Below are 23,202 nucleotides of genomic sequence, written 5' to 3' on the forward strand. Positions count from 1 at the left end.
AACAGAGCACCCAGGCTCATCTGAGTGTTGTTTACCACAACCACATTATCTGTGTGTTAGTCTAGTTTAAACAGCTCCGTTTCGGTCAGACTGGTATAGTAATAATATGTGTAATAAAATAAATAAAGTAAATAAAGTAATAATAGAGTCATATGAACATTCTGAGAAAAGTCAATGCATCAGGATCAGTTATGCAGCCCAACATATGGGCTGATGTTATGTATCTCATTCCTTGGAACAATGATTCACTTTCTCCTGTAAGGATCTACTATGTCTCCTGTTTTCTCTTCTAGATCAGAGCTTTCTTCTTTATTTTTATTAGCTATATCAGAACTAACTTTTAAGCCAAACAAAACCAAAGGTAACCAAGTAACCACACTGTACTGTATAACTTTCCTATTTAGGATTGATTTGAGCCTTTTATACATGAAACTCTAATATGTACGAATAAATCAGGTGTTATGCATTTATCTGTGTTATTACTATCCATCAGGATGGTCAAAATCAAACTGTGATAATAATAAAACAAGATGTTTCAGTACAAAGTCTCCAGTGCATTTTAGATCTAACCTTCATTTTTACAACTTTACCTTCAGAGGTCACATAGATGAAGCCATTCTTATAACACGAGTTGTGCTTCTGCTACATTTTTATGTGTTTAAATCATATATATTTCAAATATCTGTATATGAATAATGATAATGATAATAATGATAAGAGATGGATGGAATTCTCTCCTGTAACTAACATTATATTACAACTGGTATAAGTATTTCTAACATTGCAAACATCTGTCACACACATTTGACGGGACCTTTGGTGAAGTTTTCGTGATCGTCTCCTTTACGGTTTACTGACCCTCTCCAGCAGTGTTTTGTTTACCATCAGCCTCCTGCTTTAAATAGCCAACAGGACTGGACTGGATTTTAAAACTGCAGATTTCCATCTTTTTATTTATTTTACTTTATTGAAACAGATGAACGTGAGAAGGCAAAATTCAAAACATCCCAAAAAACTAAGCCTATAGCTAACAGAAAGTATTTCTTAAAGAAAATACTAGCTTTAAATAAAAATCTTGTAAAGTTTACAAAGGTTATACAATCTAACAGCTTTTTATTCGTACAGTCAAAAATTGAAGAGATGTGTTTGAAAAACAAAGTCAGTTCGATAAAAAAAAAATAGTGTTTTTTACCTATAACTTTAGATTTGTGAATATAAAATTTAAGTTAATCAAACAAAATGGTGAATTAAGCATCCTTTCAACACCGGTGAATCCAAACAGTACTACATCCCAAATCTTTCTGTAATCTCACAAGACCAACATAAATGTACCAGCTTCTGTCGAGCTTTTCCGACCAGTATAATAAAGGTGTACTTATGTTATTTTGTTTAAAATAAAATAAGAAGTCGACATATTGCCTTATTTTCATTCTTGACGCAGCTTTCCATCCAGAATCTTCCACATACGTGTGCGGTACGTGATTGTAATTTATTTTAACCGGATGTTCCGCTCTGTTTTCCAGAAGGAACGCTTGTTTCACCCGGGGTCGCTTCAGCGTGGGACTGATTCTAAACGGTCGGGCACTAATGAGTGCAACACCGGTGTTTTAGTTGTGTGATGGAGTTTCGCTGAGTGACACACAGTAACGTTTGTGACTTTTGTATTAACTGCGTTGTTACCGATACAGCTATATCTACAGGGAGCTCTCACCCGAGCAACATGGCGGATAATATTGTAAGTATGGCGGCAGGTCCTACAAGCGCTGCTGCGGGGTCGACTGGGCTAACTGCAGCTAGCGTCTTAGCTGAAGTCCGGAGTGATGAGGCAGCAGAATTAGCTCAGCTAGTTAGCATTAGCAAAGAGTGACTGCGGCCTGTTTAGCTGACCGGCTAAGCTTAGCTCTGCGGTGGGCTGACAACATCCCAATAAAAAGAGGGGGTGCTATAAATAGACCAGCCTAATGGACGGTTCACTAAATCCGACTAAAATGTCGGATTTTATTGCTTTAGACGTTCTGCTCATTAGCTGAGCATTAGCAAGAATCTGAAGGATGAACGCAGTGGAAGCTACAATGTTCATTTAAAGTGATTAGCTGGATGTGAAGAAGCCAATTGGGAGAAAACGTGTAGTTTAATGACAGTGAGCTCGTGTTGTTGTACTAAAAGGCATTCATGGTCAACGCAGTCTGGAATTGTTGTGAACGCTTCTGTTTTGCACCGTCATTGTTGTCACAATGTCCCGACACTGACACAACTGTGAAGAGGAGGGGGGCGAAAGGGGTAGAAGCGTCCTTGTTTTGATTGGCGGGTGCATGGAAGTCATACGGAAATACTGCCCATGACGTCATTTTGTTATTGTTTGTTAGTAGCTGCATCAACCCTCTGAATGTAAACAACACAAACCGCTGAATGGAGCATTGTTTTTTGTCTCTTTCAGGTCATCAGGGTGCAGTCCCCAGATGGGATGAAGAAAATTCCTTCTACGAAGAGGGAGACGGCAGCTGCTTTTCTGAAGAAGGTACGACGGGTGAAAGTCTCTCAAAGTCTGGAATCGCAATGTGACTGTAGCCTCCTCAAACCCTGATTTCTATGGATCTTACTGTTTTTCACTCTTAATGTATTTGATCTCAGTAGTAGAGCAGATACTACTGCGTGCAGTGTTAGGGACAAACTCTTGAACCTCATTCAACTAAATTCAGAGCGTCTCTTATAAGAAAAACAGAGATAAAAATATTGTAATGGAATAAACTAACAGGGCCCTGCTTTCTCTTCCACGTTGTGTTTAAATAATTCAAAGCTGTAGAAAACAGAGTTGGTGCTTCATTAGCTCTGCAGCTCTTTCTGCTGATGATCTGTTCTTGGTTAACGTCACTCCCCCTAAATCCAAAGTATCTCCCAAGAACAGATGATGATCCGCTTCCTCTTTGTTTATTCTGTTTCCACGCTCTGCTCTCTGTTCTTGTAGATCTGTTCTCGTGTCGCTACTCGCCCAAACTTCCAGCTGCTTGATTAGCTTTTTAAATATCGGATGATTGCCTCCGTTTAATTGTAGGTCAAAACCCAGATTGAGAATAAAATTAGGTAAAATTGTACAGCCCTGGTGTAAATGTAACACACTGGGCTCTAAGAGCAGGCGGCACTCCTGGGAATGCGGTCATGAGGCTTATCTATGGTCTCTGTTTTGTGACTCCTTGTCTCTATCCTCCGTCCTCCTCCCTGTTGACCGAAAATTGAGCCGAGGAAAATGCTCTGATGGATTTTTTAAGATGTGCTGGAGGAGCTGTTAGAGGTTAAAGCTGTCTATATTTTAGAGAAGTCTTTAGGAACCGTGATTCTTTTTAAGGGGAGAATAACATATTTATTCCATATTGAATCTCTAATTAATAGTAAATGTGAACATTATACCCAACACTGTTAATGCTCATCTGACAGAAGTTTATTATTCATCTATAAAGGCTAAGCCAGCGCTTGGAGCCACTGAGCTGTTCCACACCTGCATAACATTCTGTATGTGCTGATCATTTGCTGAATGGATTCATTCTTCATTCCATCTTATTTGAACAACTCTGGCTCAAGGAATATTTCAATTCCAACCTGAACATGGAAACATTTGTAGCAGTCAAAGACTGCTTCCTCTCCAGGTGGAAAAGCTCTCAGAGCAGATATTTGTTCCTCATTTTATCCATGAACCATCAGACCTCATGTTTTATTTATGTTAGTTTAGGATGAATATTTGATTTTGTTAAGTGCTTGTTGCTCCAACTCATCTTTTATTTGCCGCCTCCTCTCGTATCTGTGGTGGGATTATGATGTGAGAAGAGGAATTGAAGATGTGCGTTGGAATAAGTTGGAATGGAGCGGCTTGTTTTGAAAAATGATAAACTGGATGAGGAGATTGAGGTGTTTGGACCTTCGGAGCAGAGCCAGGACATGTGGAGACATTAAATCCTTCTGCTAGTTTGGGGATACCACGGTGTCTCCTTAGATGATTTTGTTGTCTGCTCAGACTGATTTTTGCAAATGAACAATATCACGTGATGTCCGTTTAGACGTCTGGAAACAACTTTAGCAACAGGACTTCCAGCTCCCAGCTGACATGTTCGAGATGCTCACATCTCACATGTTCATTTTCCTGTACAGAGTAAAAGACTCTGCAGAAATGAGTCAGAAGTTAACAGTCTATTTGTCCAGTCTCCCAATCTTATCAGTCTTATCACAGTCCTTTTGTTGTTGTTGTTTTTGGCTGCTTATTCTTGTTTAATATAAGAAGTTTTGCAAGAAGCTCTGGAGCAGGTCGGAGCTGCACGGCCTCTGGGGACTCTCTTGGCTTTCAGTGTCGACTTGTAGCTTTCAAGAATTCCCACTCAGGGATTGCAGTAGAAAAGTCGAGGCGAAGGATGACATGTTGTTCATCATTTCAACATGTTTGTGAGTGTCTCGTTTTTTGTTTTTTTTTGCTCTTTGATTCAGACTTTGGCTACAATTATAGATGCATTAGGAGTAGTAGTTAAAAATCACTTGAAATAGATCTGAGCTCCGCAGCAGCACCTCATCAAACATGTATGGGTGGAGGCATGGTGGCGTAGCCTGCAGATCGATGGGAGCAGCAGCCGTTCCCTTGTTGAGCAGCTGCCATCAGTGGAACAGAAAACTGAGCCCTGCAGGTTACATTTCTGCTGCTGCAACAGTGAGAGGTGAACGTAATGTTTGGTTTCCGGCTGTCTGATGAAGAAGCTTTTAATGAAGCTTTTGTAGGCAGCTGTTACTGATCTAAATGATGAATAAATAACCACACGCTGCTTAATGTTGACTAAAATCAGTGTTTTTTTTCCCAAGAGCCACATTGGCAGAGCCAAATCAAGGGAAGAGCCACTTTTACGACAACATACTAAAGTCCCTTTTTGCAAATATGCATTTCTACATATAAAACATCCCACAAAAAAAGAAACAACACTGCCAATACATTTTCAAATAAGACCACATTTACCTTAATACTGGGATGAGCAGAAGCTGGCATGCATGTCCTTGACTTTCTTCATGTTGTATTTGTAGTTTGTTGTTGTAATCATAGTGAGACATTCAGGATGAGCATGGTTTTTGTGCTGGTTTTTGCCCTTTTTTAATTAAAAACCGATCCATTGTGCCTGCATCTCGCGCTGGCTAAAGGAGCTAGCGTGCACTGCGGTCAAGTGTGACGGTGGTTTAAGCGGGCTGCGTTGCCAGGTTTAACAAAGCCCCCTTTAGGAAACGCCATTAAGCCTTAATTAATACTTAATAAAAATACTTAATACTACAAAAACGCAAACTTAATAAAAATACATAATACTGTGCAGTATTCGCTGTATGTTATTTGAAAAAATGTATTGTTATTGTTACCATATTGTTATAAGCTACTATGCGAGTGCGAGCCGCCAATTAAAGCTTGAGGAGCCACGTGTCGTGAGTATCTCTGGTTTAGATGTTACTGGAGTTAAATTTTAACATCAGATCCACACATTGCTGTTGGATTAAGTATCAGCCTGCCTGGGATAATTCTGTCCTGCTCAGAGGGTTTGTAATAATTTATTTTGGCACCATGTGCAACAAGCTCGTGCCAAGAAGCTCTTTGCTAATCTGCTTTGAATGAGTGACTGGTGTTTTCCCAACAGTGGGCAGCCTTCACACGTCGTGCCATATGTTCTCTGAATTACTTCCCAGCAATGATTCCAAGGAAGAACACCTTTTTTTTTTATTTTTATTTTTTTATTTTCTTTTCTCAAAAGATAGAGATTTAAGTGTCCGTTCTAATCAGCACATGACATCCATGTCTCCCACAGGTGGGCAAAGAGTTTGGGTTCAATTCCAACGGGTTCGCTATTTATCTGAACCGCAACAAGACCGGTGAGATTCTCTCCCAGAACAAAACCCTCAGCCTGCTCAAAATCAAGTAAGTCAGCTGTGGAAAATCAGCATCATAAGAGTTTGGATGTCACAACTCGTCTCTGGCAATATGGCTCAAGTTCAGTTCTTTATGATACAAAGAAAACATGATAAGGAATCGATTACAAGAAAAGAACTGATTAAATACTCCAGTTGTTGTTTATCATTGTATTCTCTTTGTTTTGTTGTTTTTTAGGCATGGGGACATGTTGTATCTGTTCCCCTCTGCTTCCTCCACCTCTTCTGGGGAGGTGATGGACACGGCCACCCCGCACACATCTTCATCCCTACCCTCCATCTCTTCTTCGACCTCCCTGATCCCTCGGTCGTTCTCAGCGCCACAGGTCCAGGAGGACGAGATCGATCAGTATCTGACCAAGCAAGACGGCAAGATCTACAGGAACAAAGACCCGCAGCTGTAAGGAGGAGACCGGCTGCACACAACTGGACCAGCTTCATATGTTTGGAAACTAATTATTCCCTCTCTTGTTCCAGATGTCATCACGGTGCTCTTGGAAAATGTGTACACTGTGTACCGTTAGAGGTAACGGCTCTTCAACTTGTTTCTTTAACTCAGGGTTCCCACGGGTCATGGAATATCATGGAATTTCATAAAAGTTTTTCCAGCCATGGAAAGCAGTGGTGGTTCGGCGTCAGTTGGCAAACATGCCTGGCAAATGCAGGTTCCGAGAAAGTTGGCTCGAAAATGACGATTTCAGAGGCTGGCTATCGCGAATTGATGACCACAGAGCTAAATGTAGCGTTTGTAAAACAGTCATATTTCTGTCAAATATGGGAGAACACGTGTTGCGGAGCCATGCGACTAGCAAAAAACATGCCTTGTCATCGACCTTGTCACAGCATGATTTTTTTTTTCGTCAAATAAACGATCGTAAATATTTAAATTGTTTTAATTGTTTTATTTACCGTGTGTTTACAGGGCTTTCAGCCGAGAAGGGTGGTAATTTCTGACATTTACACTTAAGTTCTGCATATCTGTGGTTGTGTAAACCTTCATATAGACAAAGAACAGCTCTAGGGGTGAAGATAATCTTGTTTTCACATTTTTAAAATCTTTTGAACGTCATTTCTTTCTTTTTGGGTCTGGAAAGTCATGGAAAATCATGGAATTTTATATCTGACTTAGAGTGGGAACCCTGTAAACTTGATGTCAATAATTTCAACAAAAGCTTTACAGAATATCCGTCCCGTGTCTCTTTCAGCCTTTTGACGAAGACTACCTGAATCACCTCGACCCACCAGTGAAGCACATGTCATTTCACGCATACCTTCGCAAGCTGACCGGCGGAGCTGATAAGTGAGGAGCAGTTTTTTTTTTTTTTTTTTTTTAATAGTTTTCCAGCAGGTACTCTCCTGATGCTGCTTGTCAGAGTCTAACACTGTCCCGACCTCCTGCAGGGGGAAGTTCGCAGCTCTGGAGAACATCAGCTGTAAGATAAAGTCGGGCTGTGAGGGTCACCCTCCCTGGCCAGAGGGGATCTGCACAAAGTGCCAGCCAAGTGCCATCACTCTCAACAGACAGGTGTGTCACCATAGATGTGGGGGATAATCAACAGCAAATAAATGGCTAAATGGATGCATTTAAATGATGATAAATTCTACTTAAATTCAATAAGAAATTCATTCTGAAAAAAGAACAAAACAATATTTCTGCTTTAATTTTAACCTGCAGAAATTTAAAAAAAATAACAATTTCTCCACATTCTCCACAATTATTTAGCATAAATGGATTTTATAGGTTTCTTTATAACCCTCATACCTGATTTAAAACGCAACTTAATTTCTGAAAAGGGACATTTTTGTCCCCTTTTAAAACGACCTATAAACATCACATGTTAATATTTGTTTCTGCTTTTTTATATCTTTTTTATATAGAATGCAAAGTGGAATTGTTGAGCGGGGATAATTATGGTCTGGGATATGTCAATGATCAGCAACAACATTGATTTTTAGGGATTTTTTTATTTTTTTGCTTTGTCTGATTTATAAAAAAAACCCCTAAAAACTCCTTTCCAATACTAATCATTGACATATCCCAGACCATAATGATCCCTACTCAATAATTCCACTTTGCATTCCATATTTTGAAAATACTGGCACCTAAAGGCTTAAAATATGGGCTAAAAAGTTCTAATTGGCATCTAAAGGGTTAATTTTTTTGAAAATAATTGAAAACTTGGTAGTTATGATCAGAACTGAAGTGGAATAAAAGATTTATGAAAAAAAAGTGGAAAAAAATATTAATATATGATGTTTTTAGGTCGTTTTATTTTCTACACAATGAAAAATTGCATTGACAAAATAGTCTAAAATGCACAACTGTGGCCAAACATGAGTATCACTATCTACAGTGTGAAATTAGAGGAGAAAGTATACCCCAATTGGACAAAAATGTCCCCTATCAGGGATTAGGGTTAAACAAACTTATATGTTTAGCCATTTATTTCGTATTATGGCAGTTTCAGTTCTCCATTTCTAACCAGGGCTGCAGGAGGGATTTCTGCTCATTCAAAGTATACGAGGCAGGTTGGACGTGAGCTTCCTTCGAAGGTGTTTTTAACTTCTCTGTTCCTCTCCCAGAAATACAGACACGTGGATAACATCATGTTTGAAAACCACACCATCGCTGACCGCTTCCTGGACTTCTGGAGGAAAACGGGCAGTCAGAGGATGGGCTACCTGTACGGAAGGTACACCGAACACACAGACATCCCTCTGGGCATCAGGGGCGAGGTGGCCGCCATCTATGAGCCCCCACAGGTGAGCGACCCGCTGAACGTGGTCATTTTCTCCTTAAATAAATCGGTGATAAACGTCCTGCTGTATTCTGACCTTTTCGGTGGTGTTTCAGAGTGCCACCCAGAACAGCCTGGAACTGTTGGAGGACCCCAAAGCTGCAGCTGTTGACGAAATCGCTGCCAAACTGGGTCTCTGCAAGGTTAGCCTTCTTTCCTCGTGGGTGCTCAGTGGATTGAATGTGGGAGGTGTTCTGGTCTTGCTTTGGTAGTTTAATCCTGGCTGTCCTTTGAAATTTGACCTCAGGGCTCAAAGCGGATTTATGCTTCCGACTGGAGGCACTCGGTTTAGCTATTAAAGAATTCAACCTGTTCGACCGCATCATTTTCAACACATCAGTCCTGCATCGACTTTAGATGCTTTACGTGCTGTAAAACTGCCTCAGTTACTGTATTTAAAATATTTACATTCGCACCATGTTGCAGTTTAGTTTCAGCTGTAATGTCACACCAGGGAGGAAAATCTAAGTTTGTAGCTTATTGTTATATCCTCTTTTGTAAGTCACTTTGGATAAAATAAGGGCTGGAGGAGTTAACTCGTTATTATCGCGTTAACTCGCTAATTATTTAACGACAATAAATATTTTATCGCGCATTAGCGCAGGTTTTATTATTTATTTTATTTTGTAAAAGTCTGTTGCTCACAGGCTTTTATTTTGTAAAAGTCTGTTGCTCACAGGCTTTTATTTTGTAAAAGTCTGTTGCTGTCTGCTGCGGAACCGGAAAAGAAAGTAATCGGCGGATCCACCAAACATGGAGAAGGGTACGGAACTTTTACTCGGCCATTTTCATTTTAAAGTTCTTCCAGACGGCGGAGTCGACAGAACCAAAGTCATCTGTAAACACTGCCAAGTTGAATTGTCTTCTCAGCGTAGTAGTTCCAGTCTAAAATATCACTTAAAGGCAAAACACACAACTGATAGCAGCAAGTCATTCAAGGAAACAGACAGTGGAGCGAGGCTTCTACATAAAAACTACAGAAAGATGCTGATGTTAAAAGTGTGTTTGCACAACAAATGTTATGGCACTTTCATTCATATGGCAGCACATTTAAAATAAAACTAAATGCTAAAAGCTATACACTACTTTTGGATTCATTTTTGGATTTTGCGTAAAAATGCGATTAATCAGGGAAATCATGTGATTAAGTAGATTAAAAATTTTAATCGTTGCCCAGCCCTAGATAAAATGCATAGACATAATATGCTAGCTTTTAATTACAGATATGTGTGTTTTATCATGGGTGCTTCACACATTTTAATTTATTTCTTCATCAAAATGTATTTTCTTTCTTGTTTATGTTTATGCATTTGGCAGACACTTTTATCCAAAGCGACACAGGTAGGCAGGTGGGGTTAGGGGGTCTTGCCTAAGGACCCCTACTGGAGGTATTACCTTTCATGCAGGGGATTTGAACCCAGGTCACCTACACGAAAGGTGGCAATCTTACCTCTACACTATCCACTATGGATTTGAGTTCTGTCATATGCCACTGTATACAGATGGAACCATCACACCGTTGGATGCAGTTAATTCAATTCAATTCAGTTTTATTTATATAGTGCTAAATTACAACAAATGTCATCTCAATGCACTTAAATAATAAAGTCCAATTCAAGCCAGTTGGAGTTCAATTCATTGTAATCATAATTAATTTCCAAATAATCCAATTCATTCATATAGAGGCAATTCAAAAACAATTTCTTAGCTAATCTCTTAGCTTTCTTAGCTATTATTTTTTGTATAACTTAGATATCTTTATACTGTGTGCCTTATATCTTTTTGTGTATCCCAAGCCAAGAGCTCCTAACTAGATTTCATTATGCCTGCATAGTGACAATAAAGATCCTTGATTTTGAAACCAACAGATTGCACCGAAACTGCCTTTAGATCCACCAGAGGGCGCCTTGGTATCAGCTTGATCCAAAGCATTTCCTCTCTATAAAATAAGCTTATTTTGTTTTTGTTTTTATTTTGGGAAATATGGTGAGCTATGTTGATCTAAGAGGAAAATCTCCACAGCAAAGACAAGGATTGTTTGTTTACTTTGTTCAAAGTCTTCCTGTAAAACTGAGCAGCGGAAACTTCTTCTTCTGCGTCTCTGCTCCTATCAGCTGCAGCAGGCCACTCACCAGAGGCCTGTACAAACCACTGATAAGGACTCCATGTTTGTTTTAAAGTCGCCCTGGTACATTAAGACAGGAAACATTTGTTTGTGGAATTCTTTCTGCATTGTGGATAGAATGTTTCCTGTTTTTTTAAATGTATAATTCTCCTTGATGTTTCGCTGCCACGTACACATGTCCTGAACAAAATGAAACCCATTTTAAGCGTTTGCTCTTTCTCATTTTCTAGATGGGATGGATCTTCACTGACCTGCTGTCCGAGGACACGAGGATAGGAACGGTCCACTACACGAGAAACCATGTGAGGACGCCGCTGACTGAAACACCCCCCTGTCTGTCAGAATAATACCGCCTTCCTCCACGTGATAAAAAAATGTCATTGTACCTTTGTTAGGACTCTCATTACCTGAGTGCAGAGGAGTGCATCACAGCTGGATACTTCCAAAACCAGCATTCAAACCCTTGCAAACTCTCTCGAGAAGGACACTTTGGATCCAAGTTTGTGACCGTGATCGCAACAGGTGGGTGTTTGTTTTTTTTTTGTTTTTTTTCCTCTAACACGAGGCTGACGTGATTTATTCTTTCTGATGATTATAAATCCAATGTTTGATATTGTGATTTAGTGCCATGCGACGCAGTGCCGTGTCTGAGGAGTTCTTGATCACAGTTGATCTTTCATTTTTCTGATATTGAAACATGAAACATTTTTATATGTGTTGCTAAACCCAAGTTGCACAATTTTTGCTGAAGCAGAATAAGGAGCTAAGAAGCACTTTTAAGTAGTAAGTAAATGTTTAGTCATTTCTTTGGCGCTTAAGTGACATTTAAGCCCTTTTTTTTGTTGGTGAAAAACCTCACATCGGACTTTTGAGTGCAGCCTGAAGGTGTTTAATTGGTACAGCATCGAATGACTTTATCAAGGGTGAGAACATAACACCCGGGGAAACGTATTTATTTACAAGATGTGGGCAAAGCTCGGTTTTTCTATACAGAAACACGTTCACCAACCATAACGTCACACTTTGAGGCTCTGAAACTGACAACAACAACAACTTGGAGACAAAAATAGACGAGACTGTCGTGAAGTAGTAAAAATATCTCCCTTCTTGTTGCCTTAGTTACGGGCTTTTTCTCTGGAAGGTTGTGGGTCTGAATGACTTGTAGCCCCTCAGAGCACTGAGCGAACACACTGCTACTCCCAACGGAAAAGGACGTGCATTAAAGGCGCTGCTTTCGGTGTAAGAACAGCATGAGAAACATTTTTCAACATTTCTACTCAAATTCCTGCTCGTCTTTATGTGAGTGACTCACTTTCTCAGCTGACAGTTCCTGCAGGGAGTAAATTCCTCTCCTGAAACCTTTTCCATTCCATCTTTCACATTATTGTCCTTAATGCGCCTCTGTCCATCAGAGCAGCTTCAGCCTGGAAGCTGTTAATGTGAACTAATATTCAGGAGGAGGAATGTTGTTAGAAATGTGTTTTTCTTCATATCTCCCAGCCCTAATTGTAGCTATAAATAAAAGCTGGTTAATAATGTAAATGTTTCCCTTGTAGATGATTATTATTGCAAAAGTATTTCTTAACTGATTAATCGATTAATTGATTAAATAATCAATAGAATACTTGATACAAATGACTCATAATCAGAGGTGGGTAGAGTAGCCAAACATTGTACTCAAGTAAAAGTACTGTTACTTCAGAATAATATGACTCAAGTAAAAGTAAAAAGTAGTCATCCAAATAATTACTAAGTAAGAGTGAAAAAGTGCTTGGAGAAAAAACTCCTCAAGTACTGAGTAACTGTTGAGTAACGTCTGATTTATTTGTTAACACAAGCATTCAATCAGACAGACAAAAATACTAAATAATCATCTTTAGGCAAATTAGAGTTCATCCAATTGATAAAATAAATTAAAATGAATGAATTAATTACAAAATAGCTTAAATTAAAATAATCCAGGTAAATTCAAGAACTTCAATAAAAAATAAAAGAGACCCAGGAAATGTTTAAAACATATGTAACCCATATGTAACCTAGTAAACAAATATTCACCTATCCATGGGGGAAAAAACTAATTTATGAAACTTAGCGCTACATGTTTCCTCAAGTGAGATGTTGAGTTTCTGCTGAAATGTGCGTTTGTTTTGGTTGACACAGAAGACACATAATGTAGCTGCTGTTTCTCACTCTTTGTAAGGTAAACATGCTTTCAGTATGAGGCCTCGTCTGCGTCTTCATTTCCCACCGTTGATTCTGACATTTTTCATCTGTTTCTTTGTTTGTTTGCTACGACTGCTAATGCTAAAGCTAACCCGTCCCGCCGCTGAGATTGAGTATGGTCACGTGACCAGACTGCACGGCTACGTCTGATTGGTGAAACACAGTCAGGTGGTAGAGCCTTTGGCGGAAGTCTCTCTCTCTGTCAGAATAAAACATTAAAATGAGGCGTACGCGGGGGGATAAAAATAATGAGGCGTAGAATACCAAAGAGGTAAAAGGAAAAGTAACCAGCTCATTGTAGCCTAATGTAGCGGAGTAAGAGGACAGTTTCTGCTGCACAAGTCTACTCAAGTAAAAGTAAAAAGTATAGTGATTTGAAACTACTCCAAGAAGTGTAATGTTTTCAAAAACTTACTCAAGTAAATGTAACTCGTTACTACCCACCTCTGTTCATAATGCAGCTGTCTCTGTAGATAAATTGCATTTAGAATCTATCCCAAACGAACTAGCATGGGTATAAATGAGGGTGCATAAACCTTATGAGCCTTTGCTTTCTCTTCTTGGTGCTGTTGCAACTACAAACACTCTTTAAATTAGTGGCTGGTGGAGCAGGCTTTCTGCAGCCTGCCGGGTGGAGGCCGACAGGCTCGGTCAGAACGTAACGAGGCCTGCTGGTTTATTTGTTCCAGGAAAGCACCAAACCCAGCCGGGATTTCATCACCAAAGCGCACGCCACGGTTACACGAGCCAGCCAGTATGAAGTCCCATCTGTTTCCCTTCCTCTCATATGAAGACTTAATCTGTTTTCTGATATGTTACAAAGCTGATTCTGGCTTGAGGGAAACATTTGAATCTTTTAGTCGTAAATGAGCAGAAGTTTTCTGGATCCAGTTTAAAACACAAAGAGCTGCTTCAGCTCTCACATTTGTCTCTTAAAGTAAAACCCACACCTGCATGTTCCTCTTCTTTACAACCATTTGATCTATCTGTTTGTATTTGTCTTGCATGTGCAGGTGGTCCAGACAACCAGGTGCACTTTGAGGGATATCAGGTGTCCAATCAGTGTATGGCTCTGGTGAGAGACGAGTGCCTGCTGCCCTGCAAAGATGCCCCCGAGCTGGGCTACGTTAAGGAGTCCAGCCCTGAGCAGTATGTACCAGACGTCTTCTACAAGGTGAGACTCTCACTCTGTCAAATGAAGCATGCAAAGTGACTTAGCGGCCGTTTCTGGAACAAAAATTCCTTCCAGATAGTTATTTGTTGTTTCTTTTCATCCAGATGTTGATACGTTTACATGTTTTATTTTGTTTTAAACCTTTATTCAACAGGACAAGGACAAATTTGGAAATGATGTCACGTTTCTAGCTTGCCCTCTTCCTGTGGAGTACCTTCTCATAGATGTGAGTCTCATATGTTGCTCCTGTGCATTTTATGATCCAGTTTCTGATTTGTGTGCGCGCTGCTCTTCTGGATAATTTCCTTCTTTTATTAAAAAAAAAAAATTCTCTTCAGATTACCACAACGTTTCCAAAAGACCCTCAGTATACCTTTACCTCCACACAACGCTTTCCCATCGAAAACCGGGACATCCTTGGAGAGACACAAGTAAGTGCTTTTAAAGATCATCGGCCTAAATGTCTTTATCGCCGGTTTCATTGTCTGATTTAAGATTTATCACATAAACGTTCCCAGTTTGAGTCCCAAATATTCAAACATTTTAGTACTTTTTAAATGATTTTTTTATTATCTCAGAATGTCAAATAGTTCTGGAAAGATTTAAAAACACGTCATTGAGCTTGGCTCAATTCAACTGGGCAAGGCAGGTTTATTTGTACAGCACAATTCAACAACAAGGCGATTCAAAGTGCTTTACAGATACATTAAAACAGTAGAAATAAACAGCAAACAACAAAAAAGAAAGAAATAAGAACAATAGATAAAATCAGTAGTTAAAATGTGATTAAGTTTTGAAACTCAAGCTTCAGATTTGGAGCTTTATTCAGCTGAAAATAGGTGTGTCTTAAACACACTGAGTGTTTCAGCTGATCTGAGGCTTTCTGGGAGTTTGTTCCAGACATGTGGAGAATAGAAGCTGAATGCAGCTTCTCCATGTCTGGTTCTGACTCTGGGAACTGATAGAAGACCGGATCCAGATGAGCTGAGGGGTCTGGAAGGTTCATACTGGGTCAGGAGGGCACTGATGCATTCTGGTCCTGGACCATTCAGAGCTTTATAGAGCAGCATCAGAAAAAGATGAATGCATCTTTAGCAGGCTTGGATAAGTTTTTAGGTTTTCCGTTGTCGGCTGTACTTTGTACCATATACTTTTGTTATCACTTCCTTTGCTGAGGGTCCAAACGAGCCGAGCAGAGACTCAACAGTGACGGGAAAACATGGCAGATCACAGATTGGTAGAAGAGAATATTCACATGTTAGTTTAAAAAGCCTGAAGCCTTTAACACACAGAGAGACGCTCCTTTTCTCAGAGGAAAGAAGTTGTTTGACTGCACAGTGACGGCTCAGGGTCAGTTCTTAAATGACATAATGGACTCGGTTAATGTGGAACGACCGTTTTGGTTGCTTTGAAATCAACTCGGCCGCATTTCACTCGAACGGAAAAACAAAGAAAACGTGTGTTTACAGAGTCGAGCCTCTCCAGAACAAATCACTTTACAGCCCTCATGGTTTTTATTCTCAGGCTGATGCATTAGACTGAGCTGAGATGTCCCAGCTGGGTTTCAGGTAACCGGTGGCCTCCGGAGGTCGGGGGATTGATGCGTCTTGTTGTTTGTTTTCAGGATTTTCACAGTTTAGCGACGTACCTGTCCCAGTGCACCGCCACGTCATTCCTGGACATCGTTTCAGACTTCCATCTGCTCCTCTTCCTCGTCACCAATGAAGTCATGCCTCTGAGGGTAAGCTGACACTTCAAAGCCTTCTCTCTCTCCTTTTTTCCAGTTGTTTTCAATATATAATGCAGAAAACAGGCCAGAGAGAACACGGCCGCATTCCTCTCCAGTCTGGAAGCGGTTAACTCTTGAGATCCTCGGTGTGTTTTTTTTTTTTTTTTAACCTGGTCCATCATGATGACCAAAAACCTTTTAATCAGCCGAGTATAAAGCTGATATTCCGTTTCAGCGTCTTGAATCATTGTTTGTAGGCTGAGCAGTTTGTGTTTGTGCTTGCAGGACAGCATCGGCCTCCTGCTGGATGCAGTGAGGACCTCCAATGAGGACCTGGCACAGACCTGGAAGAAGTCTGAGCAGTGGGCCACCATCGAGCAGCTGTGCAGTAAGTCGCTTCAGGGTTTAACCTGACCTGAATGAGCCATTCTGCAGTGTTGGAATGGTTTGTTTTTTTTATTTAATCTGCTGTTAAGATGAACCATTAAATCGTCCAGAATCTTAAACATAAACATGGGATACTTTTACCTCTTAAATACAGAAAGGAAATACTTCTAAACTTTTGTTTGGTTCAAGAATGAGGAGAAAAATGTGATTAATATGAGAAATGTAGTTTTTTTTAAACAAATATTAGAGGATTATAAGAAGTACATATAAGTCAAATAAAAGAAAGATGACATCATTAACTTGTAAAAAGTGAACCGAATCCTCATAGAAGCATTTTAACAGCTCATGAACACCGTGTTTAAACACCTATGAAGTCACAAAAAGTTTTATTCCACAATATTTTGAGTTTGGTACAAACTGAACGTTTCTTTACACCAAACAGAAGAATTCCTTTTTAAGCTGCTTCTCTATAATGAGATTTGATTCATTATGATTCCATATCGATTACTAAAAAAAAAAAAAAAAAAAAAAGCAGGTTTTAGTCCCTGAAGGAGAGGAAAACACTTCCTAACATGGCAGTTAGTGAGGACTTATGACTGCATTAAAATAAAGAGAAATAAACTGATGTCTGTTGCAGGATTCGTACATTTGCATTCTTCTTGTTGTTGAACGTGTAAATATTCACTTAACTTCGCTGTCAGAAACAAAGAGACTCAGAGTTCACAGAATGTGTTTTTCTGAGCGTCTGTTTTCAGTTATTCACAAAGAGGTGAGAGCACATGTGGCCGGCTAAAGAAAAGGAGACTCTCCCAGAGCGCTCTTTCTTCTTCACGTGTTTCTATGCGACTCGCAGATTTTATCAGGAGGTTTAGCAACTTTTCAGAGGCCTTTTAGAAAGAAATCTAATCGGCTTTAGTCACATTTTGGACAAAGTGTTGTCAGTGCTGCAACATCTGTCACTAACCAGGTTTTCATCTGGTTTCTTTAGTCAAATATTCAGCATGTAGAGCTATGAAAGATGTTTTTTTGCCCGTTGAGAAGAAGACTTTTTGCACGTTAAACAAGTCTTAACATGGCAAAGAATAAAAAGGATGCGACCGACTCACCGGCTGCTTCTGGTCTGAGCCAGTAAACAAACTGGTGATTGACCAGCGTCTTCTCAGATGTTTTTATAGTGTTTTATTGGAACTTTGTTTAATAACAGAGTTTACAAAGTGCTTTGACAGACCAGGTGGAGTCGAACAATTAGAAGTTAAAGGTGAGACAAGAAACAAACCAGTGTATGCCAGTCTATAAAAAAAGGTTTTTATTTTATTTTCTCAGGAAGATTGTTCCAAAGTTGAGGGGCCCTGATGGCAAAGGCACTGCTACAGAAGGGACCAGACCCATACGAGCTTTAAAAGTGATCAGTAAAATCCTCAGACTGTACAGGGAGTCAGTGCAGGGCAGCCATGATCGGACTGTTACTCCCCATCCTGACTGAACGCGAGCGAGCGATTGATTAAAAGTGATCAGAATGCGTACTTTTCAATCAGCCTGTCCTGACATGTCTCTATCTGGACGACATTTCGCGGCGGCGTCCCACCCCTAAACACTTCTTATTGGTTGAAATGAACACGCTGCTTCCTAGTTAGCAACAGGTCAGCATCACTCAGGGAATAATGGACGAGGAGAAGCTGATTAATTCAATTCAGTTTATTTATATAGCGCCAAATACAACAAATGTCATCTCAAGGCACTTAGATAATAAAGTCCAATTCAAGCCAATTGGAATTCAATTCATTGTAATCATAATTATTTATAAAATAATCCTATTCATTCATATAGAGCCAATTCAAAAACAATTTCCTAGCTAAGGAAACCAACAGATTGCACTGAAACTTGTCTTCAGTCCAATCTCCCGGCCTGAGCGTGTCTGAGGCGACTGTGGAGAGGAACGACTCCCTTTGAACAGGAAGAAACCTCTGGCAGAACCAGAACCAGGAAGGGCGGCCATCCGCCTCCACCAGCTGGGGTTTGAGAGGACAGAAAGAGGGGGGGACACTGTAACACCATTCAAAGGATATCTGTTGGAACAGGGAAACACGAGTTAAGGACCACAATAATGTCACATGTACATAATATCATTTGAGAAATGAAACGGGGGGAAAAAGAAAGTAAAGTGAGGAAAGGTGTGACAGATGAGGCCCCCCCAGCAGTCTGGGCCTATAGCAGCTTAATTATGGGATGTTTCAGGATCACCTGAGCCATCCCTAACTATAAGCTTTATCAAAAAGGAAAGTTTTAAGCCTTAAAAGTGGAAACGGTGTCTGCTTCCCGGACATTTACTGGCAGCTGGTTCCACAGAGAGGGGCCTGATAACTGAAGGCTCTGCCTCCCATTCTACTTTTAGAAACTCTGGAACCTCAAGTAAACCTGCAGTTTGGGAACGAAGTGCTCTGTTAGGAAAATATCTTATAATGAGATCTTTAAGATATGATGGAGCTCGGTCATTAAGAGCTTTATATGTAAGGAGAAGAATCTTAAATTCTATTCTGAATTTAACAGGGAGCCAATGAAGAGAAGCTAAAACTGGAGAAATATGATCTCTCCTGTTAGTTCTCATCAGAACTCTGCCTGCAGCATTTTGGATCATTATGGATTTCCCCTCTGAATAACACACCTTCAGTTAAAAAGCCTAATTTTCTCCACCTGATTGGGAACTCAGCAAATAGCATCAGGGCTCATTAGACTCTCTCATAGATCTGGATTTCCACATAAAGTTACCGAAAACCTTCGATTGGCTTCAAACATCCCAAACTGCAGAGAGATCTAGTTGCTGTTGAGTTTTTGCCATTTTCTTTTTCTTTTCTTTTTTGTACTTTTATATTTATAGAAGGAAACAATATACAGAAAAACATGGAACAAACAGTTGGTCACCTACACATTCATACAGACATTATACTGATGATACGAGTCAGTTCATACAGTAATGGCTCAGTGAGCATCTCTTGAATGTTTGTCACAACATCTATCCAGTCTGTCGCCGTTGGAGGTGAAGCCTGCAGCCATTTCTGAGTTACAGCTTTCTTGCTGGCTGCTAATAATATTTTTAAAAGTTATTTGTCTCGCATCAGTAAATGGGGTGCAATATTGCCGAGATAGATTGTGGAAAAAGAGTGAATTTCATCACCAAAAATATTTTGGATTATCCGCATGAACAGCTGGGCAGCTCCAGAATATATGAAAATGGTCTGCTAGCTGTTCTCCACAGTTCCTCCAGCATAAACCTCTTACTGTCTCCCCTGTCTGCACACATTTTAAACTTATGAAACATCTGATCAGATTCCGCCAGCAGAAATCCCTCCAAAGACCAGAACTAGTGGAACTGCACAGAGCAAATATTCAGCCACTCTTCTACAGCTCCAGATTCTTTTTCCCACTTTAATCTAACCTCATCCGTTGAGTGTTTCTTATTGGATGGAATACGGGAGTACAGTGTTGAAACCAGTTTCTTATTGTCCTTTTGAACAGGCCTGTAATCTGTCTCCTGTCCCTTCAGGTACGGTGGGCGGGCAGCCGTCCAGCTCTCTGGGTTACGGGGCCATGGGCGGCCCCTCGGTCCCCGCCTCCTCCTCAGCCATGTGGTCCTGCCTCCACTGCACCTTCATGAACCAGCCCGGCACAGAGCACTGTGAAATGTGCAGCCTGCCCCGCGGTTAAGACCCCGCCTCCACGCCCCCCCCAACCCTGAGCGTGCTCGCCGCACCAGGACCAGCTGCAAGATTCAGACGGCCTCGCTGTTTTCGTTGGCCTCGCGTCGAAGCCTCTGTCGTTCCCATCTCACAGGCCGCTGTACGCAAAGAGGGATGAGCTTGTTTACACCCAATATTCTGAGTAAAGTTAAACCAGACTGATTTTTCTTGTTTTTTGTCTTTTCATCCCTCCACACAGCAGCTCCTGTGAGCAGCGGGGTACGTTTTTAGGTAAAGCACTTTTCTCCGAGGCCCAGATCTCTTGAATTAGCTCAGATAATCCTGCTGTGTCTGCGGACAACAGTCGGGAGGATTTCTCACGCCCCTCTTTACTCACAACGTCTTCTGGAAAAATCTTGCTGTGTAAAAACAAAAAATACCTTTGAGGAACGACACTGTTATTTAATTCATTTTTTATTTTATTATTATTCTCAGATTGTAGCGTAAACCTTAAACCTTTTGAATCTTCAGCGTGGACTCTGCTCCGTCAGGTTTTTACAGGTCTTTGTCTGTGACAAGCCCCCCTAACAGTACAATCATCGGTCGAAGCTCCGACCTGAAAAGGCTGAAAGCTTCAGAGTGAATCCCCTAAAAACAGAGTTTATATTTTCAGTGTTAAACTTAATCCCAGATTTGGAAAAGGCAGCCTCCGCTGACCTTCTGTTGATGAGTTTCACCGTTTTTTTTAAACCGATTTCTGCAGATCTTTAACCGGTTTGTTGGAGTTGTGGTGGTTTGAACTCGAGCAGGTACATTATGTAGCTTATTTTCTCAGCTGTGTGTTGATAACACACCCCAGGACGACGTCCGCTTTCATTAAATCATCTTGATTAGTCGCGAGGTGCTTTAGAAACAACTGGTGCTCGTTACTCTCGCCCCCCCCTGTGGACCCTCCTCTTCTTCTTTTGTTTTCACGCTCATTCCGGTGCGTAACCGCTGCTCCTCCCATCACTCGGCCTTCAAAGACTTTGCTGCTCAAAGTACGAGGGGGTCACAGGTCAGGGTGGCGTCGGATCGTAATTCTTTAAGCTGGAAGGCGATGGTTGAAGTCTGTTTGAGTCTCCTAAAACCCCAGAGGTCGTCCAAACATCGCAGACATTCAACATTCAACAAAATGGGTCCTTTAAAGGGCGAGTTCACCCAAATTTACAAAAAGGTTAACACGTTTTCTTACTAATGCAGCAGATATTTTTGATCTGATGTGTCAATGATGACTGCCTCTTAACGTCTTTTATGTTTCTCAGAGTTGGAGAGCAACAAACTTCTCAAATCTGGACGGACAAATCCGTTTGAAAGCCACCAGTTGTAGAGAGGTCTTAGTAAAAATCGATCGGATTAAGACGTTTGGTGACATACGTATTTCTTTCTTTTGGGTTTTTCTTTGGGTTCTCATCAGTGATTGGGACCAAAACATGTGAGATCATTAAAAACCATCCGGCAAGCAGGTGCTCGGAGCTTTTATAACATTCAGGAAAACCAAAACATTCTGATGTCTATCTGTACTTTAAAGCCATTTAAAGGAAACAAACATGTGACCAAAACTAGTGCCTCAACACAATTTGAATTGAAAACAACAGATAAAACATTGCAAGCTGTAGATTCACACCTGAACCATCCCGACTGTCACGTTTCCTGCTGACTGACAGAAGGCCAATAACACACTGGAACCTTTCAGCGCCACTTTGGGGGTTTTCGTTCGGTTTTCTCCGTGACTCGGTGAGCTGCATCACTCCAGTGATCCAAACTGGTGGAGTTACTGACGGGCTTTTGTTTGCTATTTATGAGACGTGTGTTTCTCTTTAAGCTCGTTTCCACTCGTTAAGTGAGAGCATATTTTAGTTGTAGATTGATTTGAAGAAGAAAAAAAAAACAATTTTTCTCTTTTTTGGCCCGGTGGTGTCATTCTTGCCCCCATGAGAGTTATTTCTCATGCGAATGGACGGCGGTGACCTTTTCCTTTTGTATTGATCTGGTGGCCATTTGCTGAGCGAGCTCGCTGTTGGACCCACAGCCTGTCCTTATTTTCCACTGAGCTGACTGAGGATCCTGAAAGTTGTATGCTGTTGACCTGGATTTGAAAAAAAAACAATAAAAAATAACTTAAAACTGTACCGTCTTTTATTTGTTGTTTGGATTCTGTTAGAAAACTAAAGATTGGGATTCATTGCCTTGAAATTTGGTGCAATTTGGTTCTTACCAGGTCTGAAAATTAGGTAAATACAACCTTACAAGAAGAACAACACATGACATATTACACTGTCATTTATTGAACAACAAGACAAGTAGTAGCCAGGTGCTGCTGATCAATGCTCTCATTAACTAGCAACGATCTCAGAGAAGCAGCTGTTGCTGCCCATCAACCTGGGAAGGGTTATAAGGCCGTTTCCAAACTATCTGGAGTCCATCATTCTACAGAGAGAAAGATTATTCACAAGCTGAAAACATTCAGGACAGCTGTCAATCTTCCCAGGAGTGGACGTCCCAGCAAGGTCAGAAACCCAAGAGCTACATCTCAGACTCTGCAGGCCTCAGTCAGCATGTTAAAGGTTAAAGTTCATGACAGCACAGTTAGAAACAGACTGAACAGGTATGGCTTGTGTGGAAGGGCTGCAGGAGAAAGCCTCTTCTCTCTAAAAAGAACATGGCAGCACAGCTTAGGTTTGCAAAGCTGCATCTGAACAAACCACAAGACTTCTGGAACCATGTCCTTTGGACAGACCAGACCAAAGTGGAGATGTTTGCTCATAACGCACAGCAGCACGTTTGGAGGAAACCAAACACAGCATATCAGCACAAACACCTCACACCAGCTGTCAAGCACGGCGGTGGAGGGCTGATGATCTGGGCTGGTTCTGCAGCCGCAGGACCTGGGCACCTCGCAGCCAGTGAGTCCACCATGAACTCCTCTGGATACCAAAGTGTTCTAGAGTCAGATGTGAGGCCGTCTGTCCGACAGCTGAAGCTGGGCTGAAACTGGCTCATCAACAGGACAAAGATCCCAAACACAGCAGCAGATCTACAGCAGAATGTGTGAAGAAGAGAAGAATCGAGGTGTTGCAACGGTCCAGTCAGAGTCCAGACCTCAGCCTGACTGA

At 40.8% G+C, this 23,202-nt stretch overlaps 1 protein-coding gene across 1 annotated transcript; it reads left to right on the forward strand.

Annotated features, from left to right (window-relative positions):
• The first annotated feature begins 1,561 nt into the window (after window positions 1-1,561).
• Window positions 1,562-22,216, forward strand: nploc4 (NPL4 homolog, ubiquitin recognition factor). Its single transcript, XM_075458309.1, has 17 exons — window positions 1,562-1,735; window positions 2,438-2,518; window positions 5,817-5,926; window positions 6,116-6,337; window positions 6,415-6,463; window positions 7,143-7,237; window positions 7,339-7,462; window positions 8,521-8,700; window positions 8,792-8,878; window positions 11,091-11,162; window positions 11,256-11,382; window positions 14,097-14,257; window positions 14,412-14,483; window positions 14,596-14,688; window positions 15,882-15,998; window positions 16,272-16,374; window positions 19,915-22,216. The coding sequence occupies exons 1-17, from the start codon at window positions 1,721-1,723 to the stop codon at window positions 20,073-20,075; spliced, it is 1,869 nt and encodes a 622-aa protein (XP_075314424.1). The 5' UTR covers window positions 1,562-1,720; the 3' UTR covers window positions 20,076-22,216.
• Window positions 22,217-23,202: the final 986 nt, after the last annotated feature.

Source organism: Odontesthes bonariensis, chromosome 23 (assembly GCF_027942865.1).
Source record: "Odontesthes bonariensis isolate fOdoBon6 chromosome 23, fOdoBon6.hap1, whole genome shotgun sequence".
Lineage (NCBI taxonomy): Eukaryota > Metazoa > Chordata > Actinopteri > Atheriniformes > Atherinopsidae > Odontesthes > Odontesthes bonariensis.

Excerpts from the sequence above, each read along its gene's own strand:
- nploc4 (XM_075458309.1), top strand. Across the intron at positions 5,927-6,115 it reads CTCAGCCTGCTCAAAATCAA|GCATGGGGACATGTTGTATC; the intron begins GTAAGTCAGCTG and ends GTTGTTTTTTAG. Across the intron at positions 14,258-14,411 it reads TACCAGACGTCTTCTACAAG|GACAAGGACAAATTTGGAAA; the intron begins GTGAGACTCTCA and ends TTTATTCAACAG.